This window comes from Engraulis encrasicolus, chromosome 16 (genome assembly GCF_034702125.1).
Source record: "Engraulis encrasicolus isolate BLACKSEA-1 chromosome 16, IST_EnEncr_1.0, whole genome shotgun sequence".
Lineage (NCBI taxonomy): Eukaryota > Metazoa > Chordata > Actinopteri > Clupeiformes > Engraulidae > Engraulis > Engraulis encrasicolus.
In genome coordinates, this window is record NC_085872.1 from 12,123,573 (window position 1) to 12,136,371 (window position 12,799).

A 12,799-nucleotide genomic window follows, 5' to 3' on the forward strand; every position below is an offset into this window, starting at 1 on the left:
GTAAACTTTCATGTAAAGATCAAATGTGGCAATAGGCAGCCCAGTTTCAATGAGCAGCATAGTTGCAGTACCTTTTTTGACCATTTCCTGCACAGTGTCCCTTTAAGTATTCACAGTATTCATTATTCTAAAGGTCATATTAACACACAAACTGGATTATGTTACAAATACAGTGTGTTCAGATTGTAATCAACCCAATTTTCCTACTTTTTAAAATATAGTCATATTAATGAAAAAACAATGGTCGTGGCACACTCAGAACTTCATGCAGTACATTTAATGAGACCAACGTTTCGGCTTACGCCTTCATCACGGTCATCTTACGATTTTACCATAGGTAAAATATAGTCATAATGGACAACAAATCTATTCAAGAGCTGACAAACTAGTCAAATATTAATGTTTTACATGTTGTCAGCTTGCTCCAGATGGTCACAATCTGTTTGCTAGCCCACAATTTCAGTTTTGACTAAAATGTCACAATAATTTTATAGACATGCTGTTCAAAATGTGTTCTTGTGAAACTCCATAAAGCAGAAGGTCATAGTGAAATGTTTTACCATCTGCTATGCAATATGCCCACACTGGTTTCAGATAGGAATATTCATTGATTAATATTCAGATTTCATTGTTTGTAAGTGGACAAGACATCCATTGCATGGAAGAGCATAATTGTCTAATAAACCAGACTCTAAAAAAAGACATTTCAATATGTATTTTTCCATTAAAAGGTTTTGTTATGGACAGCAAAAACACATTTTTTTAAACTATACATTCACTGACAGCCCTGTGTAGGTTTTTGTGTTTAAATTTATTTCAGGACATTCCCATTCCAAACATATGACACTTGTGTAACAGAATAAACAGCAAGCTATAATCACAAACAACTGTTTGAACTGTGTTTTATACCATAATGATGATGTTAACCATATGGGTGGTTATGACCAGGGCCAGATTACGATGGCCTGGGGCCCCTAGGCTACAGGTTGCTAACCTGAAGGCACATTTCACAACACATTTACACAGACAGTGTGTTATCTATGAACCATACCAGTAATTACCGCCAGAGGGCAGACCACCACTAGGGTATAGGAATATTCCATGTAACCCTAGCGACTATTAGTTTGATAATAAACCACTCACTGATCCAGCAAGAAGTGGTCCTTCGTGCTCTGTGTGTCCGGTAATAATGTTCATTAGAAGATACTAAAGGGAGCAACATGACACAGTGTCATAATTACGAGCTAGGAATTGAGGATAACATGTTTACCAACTATAGGCCTACTTAACACAACAGATACATTTTTCAATATTGCATCTATTGCATCTTGTCACAATTCTGCAATTTTTCACTTGTGGCCAATCAGGGGCCCCCTGGCAGGTGGGGGCCCCTACGCTGAAGCCATATCTAGCCTGTGCATTAATCCGGCCCTGATTATGACCCACTTCACCACAGACAGCCATCAGAACAATCATTGTTGTGTTGACTATTCTGTATTTTGGCACAATGGTCAGGCTTGAGTTTTCAAAATTGAGTAAATGCTATTTCATTTAGTCCACTCTTAGTCTTGCATTAGCAGTCGATTTAGGCTAACTGATGTGCTCGGTACAAAGAAGGTAGGCGTGTATGAGTGGATATTTAGATATGTGTTTTCTAGGTATTAACAGTAGACCGAATCCACAGATATTCTACAAGTGTACTGGTGTGCTGATTACTAGCAGTGAAATTGTGGCAATTATCTGTTACTAATTAACCAGAGCCATGATAGTGAGTTTGTATTGGCAGAGGCAGGTGAGATACTGTGCCCTGTATATGTGCTGCTTGACGTGTGGCAACCAAAGCGAAAGTACAATTTTCAGAACTGGGATCAGAAATCAATGTTAACATTTCTCATACTCAGGAACTGCAGAAATCATGGCAGATACAAGGTATGAACGTGTGTGTGTGTGTGTGTGTGTGTGTGTGTGTGTGTGTGTGTGTGTGTGTGTGTGTGTGTGTGTGTGTGTGTGTGTGTGTGTGTGTGTGTGTGTGTGTGTGTGTGTGTGTGTGTGTGTGTGTGTGTGTGTCAGACAGACAGATACAGACACAGACACACACACCTGTGATTATTGGTTTGTTTCAGGAGAAATGCAGATGAAGTTAATATTCTGGCTAGCTAGAAACTGCCTGAAACTGTACAAAGACATTTGCTTGTGCATGCCCTGCGTTTTTGTGTCCACAGAAATATAGCGTAGATAAGGTGAGATAACAGAATCTACTGTTCTTATGTGTGGAATGATATAGTTGGAAATATAAGCATCGGTATGTATATCTTCACAGTCATGAAGTAATCGACTTTTCTACTGAGTATAGTAGAGAGCACCAACACATTGGCAAATGTCTCATTATCAACAACGAAAACTTTACTGGTAAGTAGACATTCATTCTGTCATTCGACATAATCAGAAAACATCCATAAAATATTTTCTAAATTGAAAGGCCTGACTTTACAGTTACACAGAAGCTCAACATTATCTTCATTATTATTATGAGCAATATGAATAAATAAAATGTACAGTATTGACATAATGTGTATTTTGATCTACCGGTAACACTTTAGCCCCTTAATGCACGCCGTACCTCCTGTGGCACGCTGTAATAGACGTTGGAAGTTAACTGCTATAGTACTACACTACTATGACAGTGCACGGGGCCTTAGCCCCTTAATGCACGCCGCACCTCCTGTGGCACGCTGTAATAGGCATTGAAAGTTAACTACTATAGTACTACACTACTATGACAGTGCACGGGGCCTTTAGTAATACATTACAACTTGGTCATTGCCATTCTGGTAACAGCTCATTTATAATGCCGTGTCTTAAGGGGTTAAGTAATACATTACGACTTGGTCATTGCCATTCTGGTAATAATTTATAATGCCGTGCCTTAAGGGGTTAAAATAACTACCCAAAAAGCTTTATAAACACTTAATTAACATTTAGGCCTAATAATAGTTAACATTTAACAAAGTATTTACAAATGTTTGTAAATGAGTAAGAACCAAACTACGACTGCACAGTGGAGTGGGAATCAACTTCTACTGTGTGAGTTTTATGTAGTTTCATGCCTTCTGGTCTTTGGAGGAGAAACTTCCGGGACTGATGCGACTGTGCCGTGTCTGCTGTGTTAACATGGCATTTCTTGCCCATTTATAAACATTTGTAAACATTTTGTTGATAATTAGCTCATTATTTATGAAGTGCTTAGTTGTTCTAAAGTGTTACCGATCTACCTCTTCTGTTGTTCCTCTCTCCACCTTTTAAGGTCAGCCTCATCTTCAGAGGTTTGGAACAGAAGTGGATGGTGAAAAACTGAGGGTGACTTTTCGAATGCTGGGTTTCAATGTACGGATGGAGAAAGATTTATCTGCAGCAGACATGAAACGCGTTCTCCATGATGGTACTTTCTCTATCTCTCTGACAATCATTAGAGCCAGCGTGTGCGTGTGTGCGTGCGTGTGTGTGTGTGTGTGTCTGAAGTAGGAAATTGTGTATGTGTGTGCGTGTGTGTGTGTGTGTGTGTGCAGAAGATCCATGCATGCATGTTTAATAATGATTTGTGTGGTGGTCCCACAGTTTCTGAGGAGGATCACAGCGACAAGTCTTGCTTTGTGTGTGTCCTCCTGAGTCACGGGGAGCCGGCACTGCTGATGGGGGCTGATGGAGCTTCCGTGCCCATCAGGATGCTGGCCTCCACCCTCTCCTCACAACACTGCCACAGCCTCAGAGGAAAACCCAAACTCTTCTTCATACAGGTACACATCAATGTAATGAGGACCCAATTTCACTGACACCTTTGTGTGTGTTTGTGTGTGCGGAAGCAATGACAGGACACAGTTTCACAAGGCCCTATCTCACAGGGCCCGGGACAACTGACCCCCCCCCCCCCCCCCCCCCCCCCCCCCCCCCTGCAGAAATGAAAGCCCACTTGGGAAACTCCAACTCTCCCATTGTCTTTGTGACACGCACTCCACAGCACACAAGTGTTCACTGCACACAAGGAAATTGCATTTTATGCCTCCTCACCCGTGCAAGGGGGCAGCCCCCAGTGGCGCCCCAAGAGAACAGTGCGGCAGGACAATACCATGCTCAGGGACAGGGTACCTCAGTCATGGAGGAGGATGGGGCAGAGCACTGGTTAATTACTCCCCCCACCAACCTGGCAGGTATAGGGAATCGAACCGGCAACCTTTGGGCTACAAGTCTGACGCCTTAACCGCTTACCCATGACTGCCCACCATCAACATAGCCGTAACCTACAGCCTAACCCCCTGACCTAGGAGGTGAGGTTTGTTGCTCAGCTGGACGGGCAGGTCATATAAATAGAATACCACTCCATTACTTTATACTTAACTGGATAATCTGCATAAATCAAATTCCACTGCATTTTAAACTTTCACAGCATTTGTATAGTCCTTACATCACACTCTGAAGGTGTAAGCCCCCAATAGTGTTAAGAAGTAGAAAATGGAAAAGTGTATCACAATTCCATCAAAGTGTTGAACTCATTGCCCATATTTTAACCTATTTTCAAATATTTATTTCTTTGTTTGTAAATATTTTAGGCTTCCAGCCAAAAACAAATGCGCAACATTTCAAAAAGTCATAATCACCATTTCAAGCCAATCACCATTCACTTCTACCTGGTACTAAATAAACTTATTTCTGTCAGAACCATTTCAGTCAAGAAACACAAGAGAAGAATATAAATGAAATTTCTTTTATTGAAATTATGAATTACATTTGGAACCCCCCTATTTCCATGAGCAGCATGGAAAAGCATTTAGTCAGGGGGCAGCAGCAGTTTAGGGAATTCTCACCCCAGCAGGACAGGGCGAGAGATAGCCCCCCGTGAACAGAGCCAATCGACGTGACAAGAGAACATGTCACATCATACACGACAAGGTGGAGCAGGGTAGGTGGTGGGTAGCAAAAAACGAGCAGCATACAGTTGAGAGCAGAGCCATCTAATAACAGAGTTGCGCAAACTGGGGACCAGGAAGTCGGTTGGTGATGTGATTCGCGTAGATTAAAATGTTTCTTAACAGTAAACTTCTGTTCGTTGGAAACTAACACAGAACCATCACATACCAAACAAAGATTAAGTACAAACAAATTACATTACCTTTACCACATTTTCTGTGTTCTACGGCCACCTCCTAGAACTAAGTAACTTCTAATAGAACTAAAGTCAATGGGGATTTCCATGTTAACGCTCCGTGAGGCTCCATGAGAGCCGCCATTGCTGTGGAAAGATTGGTCCACAGAGGTATATGGGAGTGACGCGACTCTGTTATTAAATGGCTCTGGTTGAGAGGAAGTGGATAGAATTTAAAAGGCGTGCCGAAGCTGTGTGGCCAATCGATAGGGAAGAAAGATTATCAGCTGAGGGAATGCACCTGGATCAATTAGGAATGAATTAGATGAAGGGGAGGACGGCAAGCTTCTTGACTACCATGGCCTGGCCAGAACTGACGTTAGTACTTTAATTTAATAAGAGCACATTAACACAGACCTTATTTTTGTATCTGATGTAAAACATTTTCTATTTTTTTTCATGAAAGGCATGCAGGGGGCAGAAGATGGATGCTGGTGTGGAGACTGACTCTACACAGCATGAAGATGACTTGGAAGAGGAGTTCGCCGGGGTGTCAGAGATTCCAGAAGAGGATTTTCTCTGTTTTCATTCTACTAGCCCAAGTAATCACTGCAGAACTCTCTCTCTCTCTCTCTCACTCACTCACTCACTCACTCACTCACTCACTCACTCACTCACTCACTCACTCACTCACTCACTCACACACACACACACACACACACACACACACACACACACACACACACACACACACACACACACACACACACACACACACACACACACACACACACACACACCCTACACACACAGTATAGGTGAGAGAATATGGTGTTTGACAGAGAACATGGTTATAGTCTGACTAGAGATTGGCAGTTGTACATGCTGATACAACCTGTGCTTTTACTTGAACAACTCTTCCAGTTATTCCTGCAAAACGTTCCTGTTTGAAGAAAAATAACTTTGAATGTTTCTCTTCCTCCTAGGCTACTACTCTTGGAGAAATCAGTTGTCTGGATCAGTCTTCATTGACTCTCTATGTAATTTGTTGACGCACCATAGAAAACAGGAATTAATCAAGATACTGACCAGGGTCAGTTGTCAGGTGGCAACAACTTTCCACTCTCGAACTAGTCAGAGGGAGAGTCATGGAAAAAGACAAATGCCCTGCATTATCTCCCGACTTACCAAGGAGTTTTACTTTAGAAAAAAACACTGAACAGACAGAGCATTTTTATGTTGAATTATTTAACCAAACTGGGCTGCGTTTCCCCAAAAACCTTAAGTAATATAGCCTAAGTAGTACTTAAGTATGAGGGGCTTCCTAGGCAATATATTAGAAATAGGTCTCACTTCATCACTAAAAGTCTATGCCCACACTATTTTACCTTGTCAATGCTCTTAGCGCAACCATTTTATTTGCATGTGCACGAAAAAAATATTGTATGTATGTATGATTGTACGCACATTTTTTTTAGTGTGGTATATTGCCTAGGGGGGCCCTCGTACTTAAGTGCTACTTACCGTAGGCTTAAGAACAACTTAAGGGTTTTTGGGAAACGCAGCCCTGGTCGATGTGGAAGTCATTTTGAAATACAGTACCTCAATGTAGTGACATGTGCCAAATCAATATCTTCTCGAAACTCTCAGGTGACTCCACATTTTACTCTTTTCACAAAGTTTGATAACCACACTGGACCAAAGTAATGTGGATTAGTTGAATGGTGTGTTAATAAGCTCATCATTAATACAGCAAATATCCAACTATGTATGTATGTATGTATGTATGTATGTATGTATGTATGTATGTATGTATGTATGTATGTATGTATGTATGTATGTATGTATGTATGTATGTATGCATGCATGCACATGTGTGTGTAATATGTATGTATGTACAGTCAATCCGGAAAGTACTCACAGCGCTTCACTTTTTTCACATTTTATTATCTTACAGCCTTATTCCAAATGCTACAAAGGAATCTCTGTTGTCAAAATCCTACACAAATTATTCCATTATGACCATGTGAAAAACAAGTTGTCTTGACAGTTTTGAAAATGTATAAAAATAAAAAACAAAGAAATCATATTTACAAAAGTATTCACAGCCTTTGCTTAATACTTTGTACAACCACGTTTGGCAGCAACTACATTCATTTTTTCATTTCGAAATGAAAAGGTATTGAAAGGGAGGTCATCGGTGTGTGTTTCAACCTTTCAGTACATTGAAATTGTACATTTTGAGTCTGCACCTGGTTAAAATAGATGGGTGTGAGTTTTGAATGAAATCCTATGGAGAGTATCGTGATCTGCTTCTGTAGAAACAGTGCATGTTGACATGCATGCTTCTTCAGGTGTAATTCATATTTCCAATGTTGACGGCATTCATACATCCCCAAACGATGTCAGTCCCACTACCATGCTTGACGAGCCAGATGATGCACTTTTTTGGTCAAATTCACGTGTTTACCACCACACATGCTTGACACCATCTAAAGCAAAATTGTCTATCTTGGTCTCATCAGACCACACGACATGGTTCCAGTGATCCATATCCTTGGTCTGTTCATTTCTCTTGAGACCAAGATAAACAAATCTGCTTTAGATGGCGTCAAGCATGTGTGGTGGTAAACAAGTAAGTTTTACACAAAAAGCGCATCATCTGGCTCGTCAAGCATGGTTGTGGGACTGACATCGTTTGGCGATGTATGGATGCCGTCAACATTGGAAATCTGAACTACACCTATTACATGTATGTATGTATGTATGTATGTATGTATGTATGTATGTATGTATGTATGTATGTATGTATGTATGTATGTGGGTAGATGACAGATAGGCTGCAAAAAACATTTTTTTTCACAAAACATTGTTTATGAGGGAAAAAAGTATATGTCCACGTAGTGCAGCAATTGATCTTTCAAAAAATCCAAGTGGTCACAATGTTGGTCTATTAATTGATTATTTATTTACGTTGAAAAAGCAATTTGCTGAAAATATGTCCTTTGGTGTGACGTTAAGAAATGAATATATTAAGTAATGTAGAAATGGCTTGATGGAGTTTTATGAACATTGTTACACTCTTCATATTTGTTGAATTTTTTTAAAGTCGTAATTTAATGAGAAATAACCATTTAAGGACTTTTTTTCCCATTACAGGTGAGCTTATTAGAAACCTTCGAGGAAATATAGGGATATCTTTCTTTTAAAATGTTCAAAATTGTCCCAATTTATACTAACATTTCAGGGATGATAATTTGTTCTTCCCTAATGCAATATTCAGTGTTTATCAAATTTATTGTTAAGCTCAAACAAATATTTGAGCGTTTTAAAAATGTCACACCGTAGGACATTCATGTCACACTAAAGGACAGAAATGCAAAACTGAGCCAGAAACAAATGCATCAGCATGATTATTTTGTCTTTTGATGATAATGTAATGTTGTGGTCAATATTGACCTACACTTTATGCGTATAAGTCTTTAAGTCATAGATTATCAGCCTATCGTAACACTTCCTGACAGCCATGCGGTCATTATATTAAACCTGCAGAGCTCATGAGACTCATACTGAAGTGTGACGTTGGCATGACCATCACACCTCACCCTCTTTGTAGGTATGCTATGACTGTCACACCATTGAACCTGTAGTGTGTAGTGGCCAGTGCCTGTTTGGTATCTCAAGCTGGACAGCACATTTATGCTATATTGAGCAGAGCATACTTTATTCATCTATACTTCTCTATACTCTCTCACTCATCTTTCCTTCACTGTTACCGTTGTATTTTATGGTTTCAAAGCACCATTAATGACATGTTATATCCTTTGATAGTATCTAGAATCAACAGCAAATATTCATCAACAATGCATCAAAGTATAAATTCCAATAGTCAATAAAGGAATAAGTAATTTGAATACACAATATTTATCTAGTCAAACAACAAAATAAACAAAAAATGTACAACCAGTTTTTTTAAAACCTATTTCTCAGATATCTAGTCCTTTGGTGTGACCTGTTTGTCCTTTGGTGTGATACTTCAAAGTGTCTCACCATAGGACTTTTACCATCACACCATAGGACTTTTGAGGTTTTGAGTTAATTTAAAGCCATGTCGTTGCCAACTGAAATACAATTTCACCTTTAGTATGATGCATTTTCATACATCTACATAAGAAAAAAATATGAAAAATATACGCTATTGTCAAAATGTATTTTATGGCTGTCACACCAAAGGACTACAAAACTAATACATCCTGTGGTAGCAAAACATAATTGATTGATTGAAGAACTCTGAGAGAAAAACCTAAAATCCACACTTGCCATTGGCTTCTTAAGGGTCTAAAGTCACAATGTATGTACCGCTGGAGCTTCAACAATAGATAATTATCCACACAATTAACCAAAAATATGATGTCACACCACAGGACATTGTTTTCTGCGACAAAGTTTCATAAGTCCATACGGTCTCAGAAAAACAGGAAAAAAATTAAGCATTGCCACTTGCTAAAATAAACACCTTGAAAAACATGCCAGGGTTGTTTAGACAAATGACTGAGCTTTGATTATTTATTTAAAAATGTTTTAATATGGAGAACCAGGCCTGCCTCAGTCACACCATAGGACAAATGTGACATTTGACTCAAAATTAAGTATACTTATTTAAGCTCTGGATTTATTACACATTACTTTTCCACAACAACGACATTAGTTTAATCATTTAAAGCATTGGCAATTTTGAAAGCATGAATTTACTTAATTTTAAGAGCCTGCGACAGCAAAATGTACACGTCACGTCATCTACCCATGTATGTATGTACTATGCACTAATGTATGTATGTATGTATGTATGTATGTATGTATGTATGTATGTATGTATGTATGTATGTATGTATGTATGTATGTATGTACTATGCACTAATGTATGTATGTATGTATGTACTATGCACTAATGTATGTATGTATGTATGTACTATGCACTAATGTATGTATGTATGTATGTATGTATGTATGTATGTATGTATGTATGTATGTATGTATGTATGTATGTATGTATGTATGTATGTATGTATGTATGTATGCATGTATGTATGTATGCATGTATGTATGTATGTACTATGCACTAATGTATGTATGTATGTATGTATGTATGTATGTATGTATGTATGTATGTATGTATGTATGTATGTACCATGCACCTGCTAACCTGCCAAATGCCAGTAAGACCTCGCCTTGGCTGGCTAGTAACAATTTCAATCTGACTAGCAACTTTGGCGACTTTACTGGTACAATAACTAATAATAATAACTAGATTGCATTTCCTCACAGAAAATGCTGGAGTATGCTTGCCCGTCTTGCATTCGTTGCCCTTCATGCACGCCTTGCCTTTCATGCATGACTTGCTCTTAATGCACATGCTGCCCTTCATGCATACACAACATACAGAGTTAACCATCTAGACATGAGCTAACTTCCTGTTTGGTATGTATCATATTGGGAAAAACACATTTTCACTAACTGTAGCGCCCCCCAGTGGCCGTATTGCACTGAATTCGGTACGTACCCTCTGGGTGTACTGAAGATCATGTGTGAGAAATTTCGTTAAGATCTGTCAAGGCGTTGCTGAGATATGAGCTAACTTCCTGTTTCGTTGGTAAGTTTGCCTTTGTTGTCAATTTTGATTGGCTGCTGTGTGCCGATGCTTTCAGCTATTGCTCTGTAAATTTTAGCATAGGTGCAGAATAGTCCAATGGTGGTGTGATAAAAATTGTAGGACAAACAGACAAAAATTGTGGGCGGAGCTTCATTTTTATTGATTTTTGAATATGTCAAAATGGCGGGAAATTCATGATGATAAATATGACATTATGATATGCGTTGGATTCGGCTTGACCCAGGGATTTCAATGATACCAAGCGTTTGATGATTTGAAATCAATACGGGCCAATATCGGCAAAAACACGTTTTTGCTTATTGTAGCGCCCCCTAGAGGCGTATTTACACGAAAATTGTTTTGTCTCCTCTGGGGAAAGTCGTGATGATGTTTATATAGTTGGGTTCTGATACAAGTAGCCGTTGCCGAGATATAAGCTCACTTCCTGTTTGGCGTCTTCGCCGCCAAATTTGATTGGCTCCTGTTTAAAGACGGTTTTATCAATCGTTACAGGACTTTTAGGGTAGATGTATCTTAGCCTAAAGATGCCCTCCTCGAATTTTCGTGACGATCGGTTAAATTTTGTGGGCGGGGCGTCATTTTTGTTGATTTTCACAAAATTCAAAATGGCGGAAAAACTTTCCAGGCGGAAAATGACGTCATAGACTGCATTGGATTCGGCTTGGCCCAAGGATTCCAGGGATACCAAGCTTTTGAAATTCCGACCAACGGTTCAAAAGTTACAGCATGTAATGTACTTGCAACTTTGACCTGCTGGTGGCGCTACAGAGTTCGAGGTACCCCAGTGAAAAATACAAAACCAAATCGGCACACCGAGCCGAACGTTTCGGTCTTTGAACGGATTTTCTATCTTGAGCGGTTCTTCAAAACGAATGGATCGTAGAAAAAAGGAGAAAATTAATAAAAATAAGAAAGAATAAACGGGGGAATAACAAAATAAGAAAGAATAAACGGGGGAATAACAATAGTATGCTTGCCGCATGGCAAGCATACTAATAACTAACAATTTAACAGTAGTTGCATAACATACTGTAACAATGCAGGTAAAGGGGAGCCTGAGGTATAAAGGGATGAGTGGGGACAGGGCTCTTCAGGCTTGATGGAAAATCATGTCTCTGATCGTAACGTAATAAATCTGCAGTGCTCACCGAAAGATGTATGCCTGTCTGAATTATTAATATCCCAGAGACTTGTACGCTATTGACTCCAGACTGGGCTTGACTTGACAGTTTTAGCTTGGCATGCTATTGCAATGACTTGCAATAACATGCCAAGTTAAAAATTATTCCATTTTTGCATTTTTGTGAAAAAATGATTTGCCCTTAAAGGATAACTGCAGCCTATTTCAACATGCAGTTGTAATGCTCACACTACCCTGGACTTCTCCGTACCTGAGATTTTTCTCTGTCTTTCTCCAGCCTTTCTGAGATCATAGTCATTGTAATGGGGGCAGGTGTTTGTTTACATATAAAAAAAAACATATTGATTTATTCCCCAAAACATCCAAAAGGTTATGCAACATGCAGACAACTAGCAAACAGTGACACATTTTGAGAAGGCCTATGTTAAGATTTTTTTTAAATGTAAACAAACACCTGCCCCCATTACAATAGCTTCAGATCTTGGAAAGGGTTGAGCCAAAAAATGCGGCATCACCGGGTACTGTCAAGTCAAAGGTAGCGTGAGCAATACAACAGCATATTGACATTTTCTGAAGTGGTCCTTTAACCAGAACCAGTAGGCCAATCGTTGCGAGCTGTACAAATGTTCTCACTTCCTTGCACCCTTTTACTAGAGCATGGGACCGTTTGTTTACACACAGGCACGTGCTGGGAGACAGTTGGCAACGCACCAGAGCAGTGCACTGTCCAGCACTCATGGCAAGCACTTGTTCCAGAGGGTTCTTGCCTCCCATGAGCACTGGATAGTGTTACGTAACCGCTGCACTCACCCCCTTTGGCCTAAAGACCAAATGTCAGGTTAACACAACC

The 12,799-nt window shown here is 39.5% G+C and overlaps 1 protein-coding gene across 1 annotated transcript; it reads left to right on the top strand.

Moving 5' to 3' along the window:
* Positions 1-1,915: 1,915 nt before the first annotated feature.
* casp21 (caspase 21, apoptosis-related cysteine peptidase) lies at positions 1,916-6,903 on the top strand. Its single transcript, XM_063219879.1, has 6 exons — positions 1,916-1,929; positions 2,321-2,409; positions 3,305-3,439; positions 3,616-3,794; positions 5,604-5,739; positions 6,124-6,903. The coding sequence occupies exons 1-6, from the start codon at positions 1,916-1,918 to the stop codon at positions 6,354-6,356; spliced, it is 786 nt and encodes a 261-aa protein (XP_063075949.1). The 3' UTR covers positions 6,357-6,903.
* The last annotated feature ends 5,896 nt before the right edge of the window (positions 6,904-12,799 follow it).

Excerpts from the sequence above, each read along its gene's own strand:
- casp21 (XM_063219879.1), top strand. Across the intron at positions 3,440-3,615 it reads GAAACGCGTTCTCCATGATG|TTTCTGAGGAGGATCACAGC; the intron begins GTACTTTCTCTA and ends GTGGTCCCACAG. Across the intron at positions 5,740-6,123 it reads TTTTCATTCTACTAGCCCAA|GCTACTACTCTTGGAGAAAT; the intron begins GTAATCACTGCA and ends TCTTCCTCCTAG.